The sequence below is a fragment of the Corvus hawaiiensis genome, chromosome 9 (assembly GCF_020740725.1).
Source record: "Corvus hawaiiensis isolate bCorHaw1 chromosome 9, bCorHaw1.pri.cur, whole genome shotgun sequence".
Classification (NCBI taxonomy): Eukaryota; Metazoa; Chordata; class Aves; order Passeriformes; family Corvidae; genus Corvus; species Corvus hawaiiensis.
This window is the reverse complement of record NC_063221.1, coordinates 10431586-10452475: the sequence shown is the minus strand read 5'-3', so window position 1 is coordinate 10452475 and position 20890 is coordinate 10431586. Positions and strand designations below refer to the sequence as shown.

General features: G+C 38.6%; 1 protein-coding gene across 2 annotated transcripts; it reads left to right on the top strand.

Annotated features, from left to right (window-relative positions):
* Positions 1–3242: 3242 nt before the first annotated feature.
* On the top strand, positions 3243–20555 carry ZBTB41 (zinc finger and BTB domain containing 41). Of its 2 annotated transcripts, none has more exons than XM_048312897.1 (11): positions 3243–3313; positions 3966–5201; positions 6374–6581; positions 7300–7369; positions 9792–9939; positions 10637–10766; positions 11327–11422; positions 11951–12057; positions 13502–13607; positions 14625–14713; positions 15469–20555. In XM_048312897.1, the coding sequence occupies exons 2-11, from the start codon at positions 4079–4081 to the stop codon at positions 16110–16112; spliced, it is 2721 nt and encodes a 906-aa protein (XP_048168854.1). In that variant the 5' UTR covers positions 3243–3313; positions 3966–4078; the 3' UTR covers positions 16113–20555. The 2 variants fall into 2 exon arrangements, with proteins under 2 accessions (XP_048168854.1, XP_048168855.1); XM_048312898.1 differs by having other exon boundaries at positions 3246–3313; positions 3998–5201.
* The last annotated feature ends 335 nt before the right edge of the window (positions 20556–20890 follow it).

Below are 20890 nucleotides of genomic sequence, written 5' to 3'. Positions count from 1 at the left end.
CTCAGGGCTGCACTGGATTAGCATGCCATGAGGAAATCTGTTCTGTGGAGTCTGTAACCATACACCTCTCTGCAACCTCCACACTGTATGAATCCCCTGGAAAAAGATGGCAGTGGCCAAGATCATTGTTATTCAACTCATGTCTGCTTACAGAACACTCCAGAGAACAAAACCCACACAGAGATGGTGTCCACCCTTCCCTGCACTGAACTTCCCAGATGGAATGAGGCAGGCTGATACAGCCAGAGTGGATCTGACCTCCTTCTCTTCACATTTCACTTGCTGCACTTCAGAGAGGAGATGAGGGGAGAAGCCTGATCAACATGATTCACATGTCAAACATCCATAATAGTACAGCCAGCCTCCAGCTGATTAGTGCCCTAGAGAGTCCTGAATTGAGAGACCGGGGTGGTCTTTTCATGGCCTGTGTGAAAGAATTTCTTGGCAATGGTTCTAGCAATGGACTTTATTCAGCACTGTTGGCTAGAAAACCTGTTGAGTCTCTAGGCAATCTTATAACCCTTTCACTTCACAGCCTAATTTAAAACATTTGTGTGTATGTGGTGATTGGCAATAAAATACAGAAAAATCTCAAACTAGAGGAAGTATAGGCTTTGTGGGTTCTTCCTTAGGTACCACCCATCACTGACACATCTGGGATACAAAAAGGAAGAATGACAGCATGGGTCATGTTTCAACAGTGTCATGCACCATGAACCCATGGCGAGAGAGACATTTACCTTAACAAAAATGTTGTGGCCAAAGTAAAGGCAGCTGTTTGGAAGAAGATGTGAATATATGTGCTACTAGATTTATAACTGGGTACTTAGAGTGGTCAGCTCTTAAGGAATATATTGGGAATAACTGAAATAACTCAGCCAGGTATTAAAACTTGCATGGTATTTTTATGTAATTTTATTTCTGTTTAGTTGGCAGCTAACTGCTTAAGAGTTGATTCCCCATCTGCTTATTGTTTAAATAGTATTTGATTCAAGTATCTGTCATTTCTAGTTTCACTGTATCTCAGAAGGGAAGATTTTGAGCTGGAGAACAAGTATTTTAAGATGAAAGCACCTCCTCCAACACCAAACCTTCTTGCACAAAGCTACTTCTTAATTTCCAACAATTCAAAACTATTTATTTGATAAACATACTGTTTTCCTGGAGAAATCTAAGCAGCTGCATTTGCCAATGCTGTACAGTCTCAACATAGGTGAGCAAGTGCTTATCCTTTGATTGATGCTGTCTTTAATTAAAGTCAGCTTTTTAACCTATGTGGGATACTCTCTTAACGGGCAAGCAAATGTAGCATGAATAAGCATTGGTACAAAAGCGATTAATATAGTTAAATTTTGTCTGTACCGCTTGTACTTTGTACCAACTGCAGAAGACTTAATGCTGAAAGAACCAAAATGACCCAAGATTTGAAGGACATTTTGTTTCCAGAGCATAATTATTGCAGCAATGCCAGGCATGGTAATGGATCACTTAGCACTGTATGATTTTTCTTTGAACTAAATCCTTCATGTATCATAAAACATGAAGAGAAAAAAAAGTGTTACCTAGGCTTGTGCTAAGTCAAAACGCCCGCTGAGCTTGTACAGTTTGGCAATTAGCTGTAGATGCTTTGTAGACTGCCAAGAAACCACATTGTACTCAGCACAGAGTAAGTAATATCAGCAACAACTGAGGAAAAAATCAGGTAGTTATCTTAGGAAAAAACCCCAAACCCCTCCCTAAGCCCCCAACAACACAGTAGAAACTATGCAAGACTCAGACCTGTCCCAGGCAGCACTTCCCTAGCTTGGTTATGCTTGCTGGCAAAATAGTTCTCATGAAGGCTGCATTTTCCTTATGTATTTCACTCATGAAAACTGATGACACACTTGGTTTTATACTTTCTAAATGAGGGATTTGCTATGGAAACAGTAAGACTCAAGAAGCCAATTACCCACTAATGATGTTTTGATATGCTTGCTATTCAGATTAGAGTGAAATGTAAGGCTCAGCTTAAAACTTAAAGCGCCTTGCTCTAGAACTTTCTTTTTCCATGCAAAAGCATAACAGATAAACATAGAAAAGAGAAACTTATTTTTATAGTTTACGTACAGTTTAACTATGACTCTACAGAAATAAAAGGTGGGCATGCACAAGGAACATCCTAAAAGAGCAGATGGCTCGGAGATAAGTAGATTTTTGTCTTCAGCGCAAGAAAACCATAGTAATCCTGATTCCTCTATTTTTATTGACACCATTGTTTCACTATAGAATAACTGAATAAAAGAACTGATGCTACTTAAAGTATTATTTGAAATAGTTTGCTATTGAATTATTTTGATTGTAATATACGATTAAAAATGAAAAAAACCAACAAAAACAAAACAAAAACCCCCCCAAACCTAAAGCCAAAGTTAAATAATTGTAGACTTCAAGGAAAATGCAGGGCGGTGAGTACAGGTAGTACAGCAACACTCAGGAGGTAACAAATGCTTTAAGAACATTCAGTATTTATATTGCATTTTTATGGAAAAATGCAACCAACACCTTCGAGTCACACTTTGCTCAGTATCCATTTGCAGATCATAAATACAGAATGCATGTCGTGGAATAAAGTTTAATCCTGCATTAATCCTTCTTTAAGGCTGTCAGGAAAAACCAGCTCATTTTCGGTGTCACATTGTCAGTGGCAATTGGAGCTGGAAGGAGCAGAAGGCAGTGCCTTCGATACACTCAGGAGCTGCAGCCCGAGCAGCTCCCCCGAGCCGAGGGGCACCCCTGGGGCTGCTCTTTTTGCCACCCGGGAAGTGAGGAAACTGGGAATTTCACAGCGATTTACGTCAGCTGCTTCAGAACACTCAAGCAGGAAACAAACTCAAATTCGTGTTATTGAACAGGACAACGGGAAGCACGAAACCCGGGAATTTCCAAGTCCTTATGTGCCCTGCTTTGAAGCAGGAAACAGACTCAGTGGGGTATCATGGCGCAGAGCCGGTGGCAGCTCGGCCCTCCCGAGTCCCTGGCGCTGTTTGGGCGACCTCTCCCGCTTCCTGCTCGCTATTTTTACCCTCCGGGCGGCGTTCTGGGGCTGGGCCCTGCCAGGGCGCGGCCCCCTCCCGGCCCCGGTCCCCTCACGGCCCCGGTCCTGCCCGCGCAGCCGCCGCACCCCGCCCCGCCCCGCCCCGCCCCGCTCGGAAGCGCCGCCGTGACCCCGCTGACGCGGGCGGCGGTCCCGGAAGCGGCGGGCGCGGGGCCGGACCGGGGGCAGCGGCGTTGGGCGGCCGAGCGGCCCCGGGGAGCGCCCGGCGCCGCGCAGGTACGAGGGACGGGGCTGCGCCGGGGGCAGCGCGGGGGAACGGGACGGGGCGGGACGGGACAGGGGGGCGGGTGCGGCCATTTTAAGCACCGCGGGACGGCGGCGTCCTCGGTGCCCCCGCGCTCGGTGCCGCCGATCCCGCTCGGGCCGGCCCTGCCCCGCCCTGCTCTGGGCGGGGGACAAAGGCAGCGTCCCCGGGTCCCCGGGCCGCGAGAAGCGCGGCCGTCCGGCGGGGACAGGCGCGGCAGGGCCGGGCCAGGCGGCCCCGGCAGGCACCCGGGCGGGTCTGGCCCGGCCCGAGCAGCAGCTGGGGTGGCTTTGCCCTGGTGGGGTGAAACGGAAAGAGAACGAGCTTCGGTGTTATAATAATAACAACAGTGCACGTCTGCCTGGAGTGGTGCACACGCTAAATGCGGCCGGGAGCCGAGCGAAGCCAGCCCAGCCGCCGCCTTAGAGCTAATAATAGGCAGTGTCTGCTCGCTGGCTCGCGGCAGGTTATGCCGTGGTCTGAAACGCGAATAGATTGTAATGATTTAATAAAAGCCGCAGTTCCGCAGATACATAAAACTAACAGTGACATATAGAAAGCATTATTAAAAAGTGAAGTAATGTTTAAGTGCTAAGAGTAATTTTTATCATAATTCTTTTGCAGAGTATGAAATTACTGTTGCATATTTTCTTAAGGTCCGGAGCAGAACCAAGTCTTCACAGGAATTCTTTGCTAATCACCTATGAAGCTCCTGATCCTGAAGTTGCACTTTTGCAATGAAGAAAAGGAGACGGCTCGCTGCAAGTCTAAATGAAAAGGTTCATCTTGGCCATGAGAAAGATACTTCAGAACAGATTCTTGTAGTGGACTGTGCACAACAAATTGTCTCCAAGTCTGCAGAAATAGCTCCTGCAGATCAGCTCGGATCTTCCCAAGAACTTTCACCATCACCAGAACAAAGAAAGCTCCTAAGCTCATTGCAATATAACAAAAATCTACTTAAATATTTAAATGACGATAGACAGAAACACCCGTCATTTTGTGATTTACTCATAATTGTAGAAGGAAAAGAATTTAGTGCTCACAAAGTTGTTGTGGCTGTTGGGAGTAGTTATTTTCATGCGTGTTTGAGTAAAAATCCAAGCACCGATGTCGTCACATTAGATCATGTAACTCATTCTGTCTTTCAACATTTGCTTGAGTTTCTTTACACTTCTGAGTTTTTTGTGTATAAAAATGAAATTCCATTAGTGCTGGAAGCGGCAAAATTTTTAGATATCATAGATGCAGTGAAGTTACTAAATAACGAAAGCGTTTCCAATGTACAGACTGATGTGGTAACTGATGCCCCTACACCAGTAGAAACACTCAGTGAACTGACAGGTAAACTATTAAATAGTCATCAGTGCACTTTTTGTGGTCGAAGTTTCTGTTACAAGAAGTCCTTAGAAAATCATTTGGCTAAAGCCCACCGCCCCCTTTCCCTGGAAAGGAAGCATGGGTTAAAAATGGTTGAGAAGGCCAGCTTTTCCACCAGACGCTCCACGAGAAGCCGTAAATGTCCAGCTAAATTCGATACCAGTGACAATGAAAGTGGTGATGCCTCTGACAGCAATTTGGAAAAAGTCAGTTCTGACAAGGAGACATCTGAGAGAAGTGAATTTGAAGACAGTGAAAGTGAGTGCAATGCAGATGAAGACGGGCAGGAAGAGGAAGTGTCCGGTGAAGATTCGGAATCTGAAGAACAGAGCGAAAAGGAACAGAATGATGCTGAAGAGGGTTCTGAGGCAGTTGACTCAATGGGGAGTATTCCTGAAGGTTTAGCTCCAGTCATCATTCAAAGCAGTAGCAAAAAACTACTGCAGTGTCCCAAGTGTGACAAAAAGTTTGATCGAATAGGTAAGAGTGAGTTAGGTTGATCTTGTTCATGGTGGTGTTGTTTATGTAGGAAATAAACCAAGCTTTTTCTCTGTCCTGGAGGGTGAACATAAGAATTTCTGGATCGTCTCACTCATGCAGTGTGCTGCTAATTTCTTGAAGTGTATTAAGTTATGTCTGTGGTGCTAAATAGTTTCAATAAATTATCTGAGCAAATTATTTTAAAAATCTGCAAATACTACATTTATTTCTCTTTCACTGCTCTGGATTCTAGTTATTAGCGTGGTGTGTAAAAGCTCAGCTACTGTGCAGAAATAAGTGGCTTGTGAATTTTCGGGTTGGAATGGTACATTTTGGTTCTGCACACATTGGAAGCCCTGTTCTCTTTGCACTTCCGTAACTTAGAATTCTAGTTCTCAAAAAATGCATGACAAGCATGCATTAAAACAAGTGATACATAAAGTATTTCTTTATAAGCTTGTATTACAATGGACAATTGACTTATATGTAAATTTATGAGCTACAGAAGCTCATAAATTTAACAGTACTATACAGCAGGATGCATGTATGTTCTACAGAGAAAAAAGTAAAATCTAGTACAAAGCAGAGAGGCTGCTATTGACTTGAGGTAGGTTTATCCACAGGGTAGGACAGAATTCTGTCCTTAGAAAAAAATTGGCAAACAGAAGAGGAAATACAAGTGATGTGAAAGAAATGAGTGAGTAGCATTTTTGTTTATGGTAGTGTGTTGGGTCCCAAATACAGATAATGTGCAAGGGTCTATATGTTTCGTTCAGTGTTTTGCTATTTGAAAGTACCTTAAGATTATCAGTTTGTTGTGAGGCTGTTCCCCATTCTGCAAAGGTACTTCATGATCAGTGTAGTGAAAGAATAGTACTGTAACTTGCAGTATTTAAGAACAGACTATGCTGTAGGGTTGAACAAGAGTGACTTGTAACCCTTGCACAGATTTACAGGAAGATGGAAGTGTTTGGAGGGACCTTGGATCAAACACACAGGTGAGCGCTGGGCAGTTTTCAGTGCTGTAAGCCAGCAGGAATCTTTAGATGGATGTAGGGGTTACTTAGAGCTTGACTACATGTGAGCGACATTCTAGAACAAACCCCCAAACATGCCTGTTACAGGTGATTCCTGTTACAGTTCATGCTAACAGATTTCATTTTGTTGTCCAGGCAAATACGAGAGCCACACACGTGTCCACACGGGTGAGAAGCCTTTTGAATGTGATATTTGTCACCAGCGCTACTCAACCAAGTCCAACCTGACAGTCCACAGAAAGAAACACTCCAGTGACACTGACTTCCATAAGAAGGAACACAAATGTCCCTACTGCAATAAGCTGCATGCAAGCAAAAAGACCTTAGCAAAGCACGTCAAGAGGCAAGTATGAGCTTAATGTGTCTGGCGTTTCTGAAGAAGCACTTTTTTCATTTCAGAAGTGAAGACAAACATATGTATAAATAGAGCATATTTTGCATTATTTTTATAACTGTTTTTTTCAAATGAGTGCATTTTCAGAGGGCATGGGGATTAGCAGTATCACCTAACCTGCTGTAAGAAATAGCAGTAGTGCTTCTATGGGGGTTGTGCCAGAAGTTTTTATTATAAATTTTAGAAACTTTCAGATGAGCTAGCACAGTCAGTCAGAACACATCAGTCTTAATAATTAGCTGTACTGCTTTTAATGTGAAGGCAGAATAAAATACCTTCTTTAGTTTTAGATGTCAGTGTTTTACTGTTGATGATAACAGGTGTCTAAACCATTTCTATGCAGATTCTTTTAGATAAATAATTTATGACAGGTCTAATTGTAAAGTATTATTTTCATACTGTTTTTTTCCTTCTTTCTTTGTAAATATCCATAAGTTGAAACTGCCCTCTCTCTTATCAACTGTTGTATGAGGTTCTACAGGAATCTATAGTCAACACTATTTTCCAGTTACTCTTGTCATTAGAATTGTTTCAGTATCAGTGTTCTGTTCTGCCAGTGTGGTGATCAAGTTCCATTACCTATAAAGCTTAGAAATAGATATTTAGTATTTGGATCATCTTCATCTTAGAAAGCTATGACTACTTTCAGCTTCTGTCTTTCACCTAGGTTTCATCCAGAGAATGTACAAGAATTTCTTTCTATCAAGAAGACAAAAAGTGAAGGTTGGAAGTGTGATGTAAGTAATCCTTCAGTACATTTGTTCTTTTCATATAGAGTTCACCTTCTGTCAACTTTAGCGAAAATCTGGTGTGTGTTTGTGAAATCTCAGAAAGCATTGTAAGTGATGGTTACACATTTCCTCTATATGCTGATTTAAGGACTGAACTTTGTCTATATGTACAGCCTCTGGTCAGATAAACAATACCAATTTGAATTCTAAAATAGTTAGAGGCAGTATTTTTTGATGTGATCAGTTATTACTGTTATTCAAATACATCCGTTTACAGATGATTAGACTTGAGTGTTATGAATACTTTAAAACAGTATTTGCTCTCCTGTTAATTACACACATCAAGCACTGACTATAAAGTATCCTGTTTTAGGAAGGATCTCTCTATAGTGAGGAAAATACATGTTAAATATGAAACACTTTCTCATTTGGCTGCATATGCATGTCAGCAGAGTTGTAAATTTGTGCTAAATTTATCTCTAGTTGTAAAAGCATAGAATACTTTCTTTGATTTTCCCCAGGAGAGGTATATGTGTGAAACTACATCTGCTTTAAAAAGGAGCTTGTAGAGTTTCCATTCTCTATGTGTATGCTGCCAAATAATGTTTTAAGGTTTCAGACGTGGGGTTTTGTTGTTGTTATGTTTTTTTTTTAAGGGACTTGGTTTCCTTTTTGGTTTTTAGGGCAGCTGTTCTGTTTATGTAAGCTGCTGTATGCTTCTGTATGTCTGTAATATTAGGGGCTGTAACATAATTACTAACCTTGCTTTATTTGGGAACTTTCACTTGTACACATACAGTAGGAAGTTGGGAGATATCAGGTGTAGGAATTTGTAGTGTTCATTGTGCAGCTATTGGGATCATGGTTCGAGGTTTTTACATGGTTCCGCAAAGGGTGAAGTTCATCAACTTCCAGGTGAAGTTGTATTGTGTGAGCGTGTTACAGATTCTGTTTGTTACTAGATAAGAAACGTTTTAATAGTGGCAATCAACTGTGCAACATTGTTGACATTTGTCCTGGGAAAGTGTGTTACCAGATGAGTGATTTGAGGAATTCCACTTCCTGGTTTGTGGGTTTATTTTTAAACTTGAAAATTGTAAGTAGAAATTTTTAAAGAAGTGAGCTGCTTCTCTTGTACAGCTCATGTGCATTGAAAGTTGACTTGAATTAAAAGCAGGTAGAATTCCAACTTTTCTAGCAGTTGGAAATTGAACAGGACCCTTGGGTGCTGTGCTGGGACTTTGTTTTTAGTTTGTATGGTGTGCTCTGAGAGCAAAGGTGCCACAGATGTAAGCTGCAGGATTCATTAAGGTTGTTGGTTTATGCTGTAATCCATTTGTGAACAGCAGGATTTGCTGACCATATTTTAATCCTTGAGGAATATGAGCAAATTAACACAAACAATAGATATTAATAATAAGGAAAAGCAAGAGGGCTTTATAGTTTGTTCAAATACGGGATTTTCTTACACATATATTTAACATTAATGAGTTTTTAAACAAATAAAGCTGCTGCTTTTGATTTCCTTATTCATATTTGCTCTGAGAAGCTGATTGCATGAGTTAATATGTGGGAGTTGTAGTGATCAGTTAAGGTGTCATAAACAACAGCAGAAGTCTCACAGGGAAATAAGTGAGCACTCTGTTGGTTTATGTTGAAGCATAGGACCCTGATGATAGATTGTAATACCTGGTTTAAGTGCCTAAATTTGAGCTGTGGATTCAATTCTGTAGTTGTACTGCATACTTACTTTAGTCACTACTAATAATTCTTGAACATTTCCGTTTTGGTTAATGTGAAAGCAGTACTAAAAAGCACACATAATGTTAGGCTTGTGAAGGTCCTGTAGTTCTAAAATATATTTTGAGTTATATTTCTTTGTTGGTATTGGCATTTTCTCTTGAATATCTGCTGTCATAGAATTTCCCAGAGGAAATAAAGGAACAGGTATGACTCAGGTTCTACAGTAGCTTATGCTACAGCAATTTTTACCACAGTCCAACTAAGCTGTTTCAGCATCCAAAACCAAGCCAAAGCTATTTGCTTTTTTTTATTAGGTTATTTTCTGCTGAGTTACTGTGTTGAAACAGTCTAGGAAGAGAATCTGGGAAGTGCTGGAGTCAGTAGAAAGAAGGATTGGGGAGGAAGGTGTAACTGCGTGCAGGATTTGCCAGTAGTCGATCTAGGCTGCCATGGATCTGCATCCTAATCTCTGCAGTACAGTTGTCTATGGCTTATGTAGAGCACAGGTTGGTGCAAGGCTTTACATAGAGTACGCTTTACTGGCATAGAGTAGGCTTTTGAAGAATACCTGTTCAATTTTACATTGGTGCAGAGAGCAGATAAAGTAAACTGTTAGGAGTTTATGAATAGGAAAAGAATCTGGTTATAACTGATGTATTTTTGACAAAATGTGTTATCATTTCAGATTTGTAAGAAATCTTTCACTCGAAGACCTCACTTAGAAGAGCATATGATCCTTCACTCTCAGGATAAACCCTTCAAATGTACCTACTGTGAAGAGCATTTTAAATCCCGGTTTGCAAGACTGAAACATCAAGAAAAATTCCATCTCGGTATAGAAACCTCCTTCTGACATGTAAACACTAGATTTAAAGTAAAACCTTCCCCACCATTTTATGTCCTGGTCAGTCTGGTTTCCACCTCACCTCTTTTTGCAGTTCTCTCTTCCACTTTTGGGGGAGAGTTGTTTGAGGGTTTTTTTGTTGGTTGGGTTTTTACTTTTGTGTTCAGCTGCCTTTTTGAGGCATTCTGTTGTACCCAAAAAAGTCAGAATCTTGAGGGGGAAGAAGAATTAATGTTAGTTTAATTTGAAAACTTTTTTGCATGAAATTGATTCTCAGCTATGGAGTCAGATTCTTCCTCAAGTTTTCAAAAGACCTTTTCCTTTCCTCCTGAAGTATTCTGCAGACTTTTTTATACAACTGATTGTTTCTGCTGGGTAGGAACTAGATGGGTGATAGGAATTTATTATTTCAAGTGGTCTAATTTGGCTTAGTTGATTTTGACTATGAATTCTAAATTTTTTGCTTTACGGTCATGAAATTTGCCAAAATACCAGGTCTTCGAAGTAACTTAGCAGAAAGCTCACAAAATCTGACTAAAGTATCCTGACTGTACTAAACATGAATAATTTGTTAGACAAAACTTTTGCTTTGTAAATTGATGAGGATTTTCAAAAGTAACCAGTCTGGACTTGTAGTTTAGTTTAGCTGACAGTCAATCCTGCTCTGTGTGTCTGTCTGCTTGTAGGGCCTTTTCCTTGTGATATCTGTGGCCGCCAGTTTAATGACACAGGGAATCTGAAACGCCACATAGAATGTACTCATGGGGGAAAGAGGAAATGGACGTGTTTCATCTGTGGAAAATCCGTCAGGGAACGGTAAGGACTTGGCTGACTACTTCAACTTCAGCAGAACACAGAAATCTTTAGCATACTTTGATTGCTGTTGAGTGTGCTTTGTGTTTTAAACATAAATGAGACCATTTCAGAGCATTAGTGTATTAAAAGGTAGTGCCGGAGCCACAGGTAGCATATGGTTTTCTGATCACCTCTAAAATTAAGGGTGACAACTGTAGGTAATTAGTTATGAAGTGCAAATATATTAAGAAAGTCTTACCTCTCATTCACTTCACTTACAGTTTCTCTGTTGTGCAAAAACATCTTGCAATTTTTTGGGAAAGATGTTTTCTTTAATGTATGTTTTCCAAATTTGTGTTTCATTTCTTTCCTGCTACTGTTTCTGGATCCAGTTGGTTCAGTAAATAGGTTGCCAGACTGTCTTTGAATGCATGTATAGGTGTGTATATCTGAATTTATACTGTCATTTGGATATATTGTGATCCGTCACAGTAAAAGAAATTGAGAAAATTATAGTATGCTTCACTTTAAAGTGGCAGGAACATTGCTTAAAATTACATTTTACTGGCTTTGTTAAACAGAACAACTTTGAAAGAACATCTGAGAATTCACAGTGGAGAGAAGCCGCATCTTTGCAGTATTTGTGGGCAGAGTTTTCGTCATGGAAGCTCGTACAGGTACAGATTTTTATTAAACAAGCTGCTAAACTGTTTTGCTTATTTGGTGATATATATGTGTTCATGTAATTGATATAATTCTTTATAATGTATGTGTTTGATGTACTCCACCTCTGAGAGCATTAGTACACGTTCTAAACATCTTTCAATATTTAAAATATTTTAATAATCTGTGAGAATTCATTTAATTTTTAATACGTTAATGGCTTAACCACAAACAAAACCCTCTACAAATCTTTTCTCAGAGCTGAGTTTTTGCACATCTAAAACTTCTGCGTTTTTGTTACTCAAAGAGAAAATAAGCAGAGGACTAAAATATCCCTCTAAATTAATGCCACATAAGAGAGTTAAGCTCAGTTCTCTCTTGCTTTTTAAGAACAATTTAGGTGCACCTCAGCTGAAAGTTACTTCCTGGTACTTATGTGAAGCATTAAAGACTGCATTTTCTGCTGTTTTCCATCGAATTAGCAGTACAGATTATGTTAACAAAATTACATTTTGTGGTTATGTTTATGACTAAATATGCAGACTTCATCTAAGAGTGCATCATGATGACAAAAGATATGAATGTGAAGAATGTGGGAAGACATTTATTCGGCATGACCATCTGACAAAACACAAAAAAATACATTCAGGTAGGTATTTTCTTTGGAAATTTGCTTCAAAATTACTATTTTGAAATAACACCAAATAAAAAGTTCCTTATGGATTTTTTTTTTTTTCAGTACATGGAATGTTTTAGGCCTGATAAAAGTTCCTGCCACTCTTTTTAAGGTTTACTAAAGGAGGGTTAATCGTACATATTTTAAAAGTTTAAAAGCCAAATGTTTCCTCCACGATACCATAGAAAGCCGAGGGACAGTCAAAAACATGTAACAGTGAATTGCTTTAAAAATCATAAATACATAAAGCAAAAGTGAAAAAGGAGGATTTTTTAATGAGTTCAGATTTCTTTTTTTTAATAGCAGTTGTGTGAAACACTATTGCCACAATGCAGAAGAAGCTGTCAGGGTCTCTGTCAAAGTTTGTACACTGATCACTTTAATTTAAGAACATCAGAGAGGTGTTTCTGAAGTCCCTCTTATGGGAAAGAGGGAAGGAAGGCTGAAGGAATCAGCCCTACGAACAGATGGGGATGATCAGGAGGAAGAAAAATAATCTCTTGCACTGAGAGCAGAAAGGTTATCAAATGCATAGGAAGAGCAAAGATTCACTGGTGACTTCTTTACGACAGGATCCAGAGGAAATACGGCCTTCTAGGAGGCAAAATACTTTCTAGGCAGCATGAAAATAGGAAAGTGATCAGAGTCTAAACTTCCTGAGTCTTTATTTGAAAGACAGCTTCTTTCCTGGTGTTTGAAGTCATAATATCTGCTATGAAATAAAGAAATCTTTGAAAACTCCAAGTACCAAAAAAAAAAAAAAAAAAAAAAAAAAAAAAAAAAAAAAAAAATCCTCTTTTCTGCTCTATTTGCTTTTCCCCCCTCTAGAAAGTTACATTCTTTGACTGTCCACACCCCTACTTACATGAGAAGAAATATTCTGCCACTTTGTGGAAGATCTCAAGATGACTAAAAAGCATCAAGATACTTTTAAACAGCAGCATAAAAGAAAAAGGTAACTATGTACATCAGGATAATTAAAAAGAGAAATACTGTGGTGTAATTTTAAGTTCGACAAATCAGTAGCTGAAAATAATTGGTATGTTTCAATGAGCTTCTCTTTTAAAACAGCTGAATTATTGAAGGTATCACTTTTCAGGTCATAATGAAGAGAGTACATTCCCAGTCATTCACTTGTACCTCCCATGCAGTGAGCGTTTGGGGAAGTGTCTCTTGACTTGAACACAAATTTCTTTATAGGAATGGTATGGAATAGTCCTACATAAAAAGTGGTAAAATCCTTACTCTGATAGAACTGTCATGCTTGCTGAATTTTCTTCTTTGGTAAGAGAGAATCCTTCTCCAAGTGAGGTGTGGAAGAGCTTGATGGGCTGAACTTTGGGAACATGATATAGTCATAGACATATAATAAACTCCAAAAGATTTAACCAAAATTTATTGAATTTTGCCCTTGTAGGTGAAAAAGCACATCAGTGTGAGGAATGTGGAAAATGTTTTGGCCGTCGAGATCACCTTACTGTTCATTATAAAAGTGTTCATCTAGGGGAGAAAGTTTGGCAGAAGTAAGTATGGGGTTTTTACAACTGCATAAATATTTCTGTGCTGTAATTGATGTTGTTGGGACTTGCATGTGTGAGCAGAATTCTGCTAAACTGTGTGTTTGTCATGCCTGTACCTCAGTCTTGATAGAGATATCATTATTGCAGTTTGAAGGGGATGTCAGAAAATTGCCTTCACAATTTAAGCAAGATACTTCCTTTGTAGCATAATTAAGTAAATAAAAGCATTAAAAAGGATCAGATTTTAATCTGTCAATTTTATCTGCCTCAGTGTTGTTCTTAGTTGATGGTTTGCTGTAATATTCTCATTGCAGACTAGTTAAAACTGAATTTATACTCACCATGTAAGCACTGTGAGAATTATCTCACACTTAAGGCATTTTAGAAGCTGGCAGCAGATTAGTGGCTCTGAAAGTAGGTAAAAACTTTTAAACCCCTTTATGTCTCGAAAATGCAATAGGGTTTTAAAATTCTTGAGCTCTAAAAATAAACCTCTCAGAGATTTGAAACAAACAGCCCTAGCTGTTTTTCAGATGATGTGTTTTAGCTGTTAGTACCCACTAGTGTTGTGTAGAATCCATTAAAGACATGTCTGATTTAAAAGTACAGTGCATCGCTTATTCTGGTTTTTTCCCTTGGTAGGCAGTAGCCTACCTAGAAATTCGGCCATTCCTAGACTCTTATTTGTGGCCTGATTCTGTCAAAGTAAAAGCTCCGTGTGGGTGTTGGGCAAAAAAATGTTACTTTTGGAGATTTTTAGGGTTAAAAAAGAAGTTTTGGTAGATTTGTTCTTTGAATACTTAAATGTCATCCTGGCAGAGAATAAAATTGAATATTGAAAAGAATCTGCTTGACCTTATTGGTATGTAGAGGCTGGGAAATAGGAACATAAGTGAGGAAATTTGGAAAGTTTGATATTTAGCTATTTTGCAGTTAAAGATTTCAGAAAGGACTGTGCACATAGCTTTACTGTTAGTTGGTTACAAAAAAATAACATGAAATGTCTTTTTTTCTTTAAAGATATAAAGCAACGTTTCACCAGTGTGAAGTCTGTAAGAAAGTTTTTAAAGGGAAATCAAGTTTGGAAATGCATTTTAGGACACATTCAGGTAAAAATAAAATAATCCCCAACTAAACCACAAAACACGTAGGAATGTATTTTTATGCATCAATATTGATTCAATTATTTAATTCATTATGGCTGTTGAGCATTCAGAACAAGAGTAGGAGAAAGCAGCAAGATTTTATTCATTCTTATATGCTGGCCATTCCTGAATACAGTTCTCCCTCTGTTTAGCTGGACCAGTGATAATCTCAGCTCAGGTTTGTGGGACACTCTACACCTCCTCTTTAGTTCAGTGGTGTGTGTTCTTGACAAATTTACCCAGGCCTTCTAAATGTTTCTGTGCTCCAGACATTATTGCATTTCAAGTGGTAATCTAAACAAAGATTGAACTCCCTTTGGAAAGGGTTATGTCCTTTCTGTTTGACTTTGTTTTTCCTGCCTTGTATTTAGGAAAACCATTGTCCTTTTGAAATGGGTAGAAGTACGAACTGAACTAATTTAATCCCAGTATCATAACAGTTGAAGGACTGGTTTTTTTAAATTGATTTTGTATTCTAACGTAAGTCCAAAGTATTGTATGAGAGAATTGTATGTAAGGAGAAGAGCATGCCAATATAACTTGTAAACAAACTTCTGATGACTCTCTTGATTCCAGAGTTGATGCTAAACTTACACTGTTTTTCAGTAAAATTGTTTTATAGTAGGTCTTGATGCCATAAGCCATGGAAAGTATTTGCATGTTTATGTATGATCTGGTATTACTCAGAAGAGCTAATTGTTACTTCTCTGTCTTTGCAGGTGAGAAGCCCTACAAATGTCAGATCTGTAATCAGTCTTTCAGAATTAAGAAGACATTGACGAAACACATGGTTATTCATTCAGATGCTCGACCTTTTAATTGCCAACACTGCAATGCAACATTTAAACGAAAAGACAAGCTGAAGTATCACATTGATCATGTTCATGGATCTAAGGCTGCAGAAGAGGCATTGGAATCTTCTCCAGAGGAAAAGCTGGTCTCCTTACCAGTGCAGTACACCTCTGATGACAAGGTTTACCAAACTGAGGCTAAACAGTATGTGGAACAGTCCAAAGCATATCAATCAGAAGCCAAAACTTTGCTGCAGAATGTATCCCCAGAAGTGTGTGTGCCTGTGACTCTGGTCCCTGTTCCCATGCCAGACCCCCAAGCAGAGCTGGTGCAGCACAGTGCTCAGTCCCACGGCATCCTTCCCCCGCAGCCGGAGCAGCCGGATTATCAGCGAGCAACGGAGCTCTCCTTCCTTGAGAAATACACCCTGACTCCACAGCCTGCAAATATTGTTCACCCTGTAAGGCCTGAGCAAATGTTGGATCCTAGAGACCAGTCATATCTTGGAACTTTACTGGGGCTAGATACAACTTCAGCTGTACAGAATATTTCAAACAATGAACATTCATGATCAGACCATAACATTCCACCTAATTTACTAAGCCATCGGCCACCAGAAGGCTGATTTGGCAACTTAAGGTTTATATTTTATATTTTATTTGGACTCATTAAGTCTTCTGCATAGTTTTGGGAAAACAATTTGTTTACATAATATTTGAACATTTAGGCACATTTTGATGCATACTGAGAGAGTGTTTCTTGTGATTTTAAGAGTTTTTAAAAATCTTATAGATGGTCTTTTAAAAATAATGCTCTGAAATATCTTTTAAGGATAGTGGCTGAAAATGTAATTACATATCTGGCTATTTGCCTTTCTGCATCTCACTTTGAGTTAATATTTTAAGTGGAATAGAAAGCATTCTAAAAGAATAAGGACTATTTAAAATTCATGAAAATTTGTAAGGGTAGGCAGGGCTATGAAACACAAACTTTGAATTATGTTTCACACAGAAATTAATATATAATTTCCTTGAACCTGAGGCATTTTTGGAGGGTTTTAAAGGTGGCTAGACTCTGGAGCCTAGCCAGTGCACACAGGCACTAGGTTCTTCTGAAAAGTTTATGATACTTTATGAAGACACTAAACAAGGTGTTTGATGATCCCCCCTGAGTACAATTAGTCTGCCTAAATTTGCCCTCAGTTCTTCTTTGATCTCTAATATTGAATAATGCAGGAAGATTTAGACAATGGTATTGTCTAATTTTCTACTTATAGAACTTAGTTCTATATAATTTTAAGATGCATTTTTTCTTGCCTTTTCAGTCTTCTTTGTCTCTGAAGTGTAGCCCACACTCTAACTTTGAAAGAAATGGGAGCATTTGCCATGTCATTTTAATCCATGAACAGTCACAAAGGCTTGGCATGGTTTATCCTTGCTAGAGCATGTGATATCAGGGTCCCACATTAATGTGCCCATTTTCAGGTTATCTGTGATAGAGGAGAAATTTAAAGACTGTTCCAGAACAGTACTTAATTTCTATTTAAAAAAAAAAAAAATCAGTAATTATAAATCTCTTGTGAGTTGCTAATTAAATTGTTTTGTTTCTCACTTTCTTGTACTGTGTTTATAAACCAAAGTTAAACTCTTGAGAGTATTTTATGTCTAATTATTTTTAGCTCTTTCTTTACTAGACATAAAAACCCATTTGGAACTACAAGTCTGGTGTCACGATGAAATCTAGTATAGTTTAGCCTCATCAAACTTTCTCTTTTAAGTCTACTTTAAAAATAATTATTCTGTGTTTTTTTTGGTGAATATGATGCCAAAGAAAGTATCTGCAGTAATTTTATAATCTTCATAATTCCTCACAAGAATTATGTAGTAAGATTCCCATCTTACTAAGATGAGAATTAAGATTCAAATTTCCCCCCAGTTTTCCCTATTCTTAAATTATTATCTCAAAGAATCTTTAAAATGGGAAACTGGATTTATGTGTATTGTTGTAACTGTTAAATTTATTCAATGACCTGAACGCAGGGGAGTTGTGGTGATGAGCTCTCTTACATCACAGTTCTACGAACTCTCAAGTGACACAGATCATTTTAGATTGTATTCAGATACTTTGGTGTTAGATTCTGTTAATCACCTACTTCAGTGTTGAGCAGTGTGCAGGAGAGAGGCCAGAACTGCATCAATGTTCATATTTTGAAGCTTGTACCCTAATGGATTCTTAACCTAAACACACCAAAGATTTCTGTTAGCTGTTAAATAGTGGCAGAGTTATAGAATTTTAATTGTTACCAATATTTAAATAGGACTTAGCCAAAGAAGCACAATAGAAGTCCTAAACTTTAAAAGTTCAGTTTCTAAAACAGGACTACGTATGTTTAACTGTTCTATGTTTGTATCTCTAAAGTAAAATTTAGAGCTGTGCTCTGGGAATGTTCAGACTGACATGCTGTAAATAGATCTGGGAAGAAGCTGAAGACTAGCAAATACACAGCAATAACAAGGCCATTGAATGCCACCTTCTGAAAGGACACTATCAAGTACTACCCTTCCTGCTTTCTAACTCCACCTTCATCTCCTTTAAAAATAAAACTGTTTCTGTCACCTTTACACTCCATGGCTTGAAAATGGCTGGTTTATGTGTAGTTATCAAGTCTACATGTGTGTATCATATTCATACTATTCATGTGCACACGAAACATGATTTCTACTGCATTTGTAATTGTACTGTTGAAAGTAACCCAACATCAGTGGTGTCAGTGCAGTGCTCAAACTAAAAGCCTAATTCTTTGTTATTTCTTGTCTTTTCTGTCCTACAGTAGAAATAAGGATTGTAGGATTTTGACAAAACAGTGGCTTCAAAGTGGTTGGTAAATAATTATTTCTTTTAAAGTCCAGTCTGTTTGGAAGGCACTCTAGGAAAACACTGAAATGGAATTTGGAGCATATTTACTTGATAATGTCCTTTTAAAATCTCTTTCATAATCGTGCCTTTTATATATATTCTAAAGAATGGCTTTTTCTCTAGTTCAGTTGTTTATTCAGAAAACATTAAGGTCAAAAACTTTCAAAGGGCTCCATGTTCGTGCATGCCCAACAAGAAATGGACTATAAAAGGACTCGTTTTTCAGAAAAACGAGCTCTCTCTTTGCTGTTTGGGTGACCAGAATTACTAGTCATTCCTGGAAAAGATGACCTACTAGTTCTTTGGTGTTCTTTTGTTTGCAGATAACTCTACTAGCTAGTGTTTTTACCTGCTGGTCAGGCTGGATCATTGCCAGTTGACAGTGAAAGACAATAGGAAAGCTTATGTGCTAGATACATAGTTTTTATTTTTATTTAATATCATGAGCTATAATTCTTATGGCTTTACATCTATTTAAAATCCATATATGAGCAAAGTAAATTTTCATGGACTGGGACTTCGTTTGGTAGGTGAAAGTATCTGGTTTCTGCATGATAGAGGATAGTTCCTGTTAGGAAGATTGGGGTTAAAAGGCAAAGGTCTGCGCCTCACAGGTCATGGGTTGAAACTCCTTAGAGTCTGCTCCCTCCATTTTAATGTGCTCATCAGAGAGTGCATGTGCTGTTAATGTGGAGGGGGCATTTACTATAAATGTTTTATCTGGCAGTCCCTGGGTCAGGTGAGCGTTCATTGCCAAAGAAGGAAGAAGCAGGTGTCTCTTAAAAAGATCTCTAAAGAGGGTTTAGTGGCACATTGCAAAAAGTTGGTCTTTTCCACATGCTGACCTTTGGGAAGAAGAGTGGAGTCCGTGCTGGTACTCCAAACTGCTGCGTGGTTCTGAGAACTTATTGCACTCGTTCTGTTTAAACATTACATTCTGTATTTTTTTGCTATACAAATTTCTGGTTGTAGACTGGGCTACTGCCTATAATTCTTTTAGTGGATTTTATGTTCAGTTTATTTATTTATATTGGAATTTCCTCTTTGAGCACTGACACTTTTCTTACAGAGGTGTATCCCTCATGGGTTCTTTTCACGCTGAACATCAGTCATTGTAATGGCGAAGATATTTTTTTGTAAGGCTGTGGTTTCCTTAATAATATAGCACTACTATAGTCTGGATTATATTTCTAAAGTTGTTTCTAAAGATGAATCATGCCAGACCACACTGACAAAAGATGTATTTGGTGTCCTCAAAGAGCTGAGCTTATTTCCCTGTAACGAATGTGAAAGAGCCTCCAGAACTGAAGAATGCTTCCAAGGAGTTGCCTCGCAATGTGCTCGATCGAACGTGAAATGTGTTACGGGCTGCTAAGGAATAAATGACCCTCAAGTTTTTAAATTTAAAATAACTTCTGTGTAGGAGTTCATGAATGTAGAATTATGAATGAATTCTGTTGTAGATGAATAGGGTTTTTTTTCCCTGATAACAATAAAAAAGGTGTGAAATTTTTCTGTATGGAACACACAAGGATACCTGATCCAGACTGTGTGTTCCCAATATGCCTGAGGCTAAAGGGAAGCAGAGTGCATTTATTTGTAGGTCCTTGTGACTCTTGCCATGTGGGATCCTGCTCTATAACGCAGTCTCACAACAGTTTGGTTATTTCATCGTGTGCATCCAAGAATGTCACTGGCAGAATGTAATGCAGGGCAGTCACTTTGCTTAAGCCCATAAGGGTCTTTTTCATGGTTCATAAGAAATGTTTTGGTTTAAAAGGTTTTGATGGATTAAAGGTAAAAACAACAAAATTTTTTGAATCCCCCATAACCATCTTGATCATGTTTAAATGTTGGTCCTTTTATATGAAAGAATAAGGGGAAAAGAACTCAGTATTTTGTCACTGGTATATTGAGATAATGTGTTTTAAATGTGATCTGTACAGGTTGATATTTTAGATGGAAGTCTTTAAAGTTGTCTTTTTAGGGGAAATCCTTTGCTGTAAGGAAAAGTTAGGAAGTGTACTGTAAATGTAGAAGTACTCAGTCCTATGTGTAATTTTGTTTGCTATGGAAAAGTAAAGTTCTTTTGTCTTAACATTGTGTGCTTCACAGGATTTCTTGCAGGGGTCCTTGTGCTAAGTTTGATTTCTGCCCCCGTTTGTTTTTAAACAGCATGGAAACACAGTATGCTGTGTGTTTTTCAGTTTTAAAGTTCATGAAAGAGAAACAGATGAGACCGATGTTTTCATCGAGTTTGTGCGTCTCATTCTACTTTTAATTTTAAAATATTTTGTAAATTAAATTTATTTACAAAAAAACCCCCCCATGTTGGTTTTGCTTGCTTCGTGGGTTTACTTTGCAGCGTGGGGAGGAGAGCTGTTTGTCAGGGCGCCTGCTGCCCGCCGTTGTTCCATTTCGAACCCCTCAGAA

Bases quoted from the DNA above. Each gene is read 5' to 3' on its own strand.
- ZBTB41 (XM_048312897.1), top strand. From the start codon at position 4,079: ATGAAGAAAAGGAGACGGCTCGCTGCAAGTCTAAATGAAAAGGTTCAT. The intron at 10,767-11,326 runs GTAAGGACTTGG...TTTGTTAAACAG, and splicing joins GGAAAATCCGTCAGGGAACG to AACAACTTTGAAAGAACATC. The intron at 14,714-15,468 runs GTAAAAATAAAA...CTGTCTTTGCAG, and splicing joins GCATTTTAGGACACATTCAG to GTGAGAAGCCCTACAAATGT.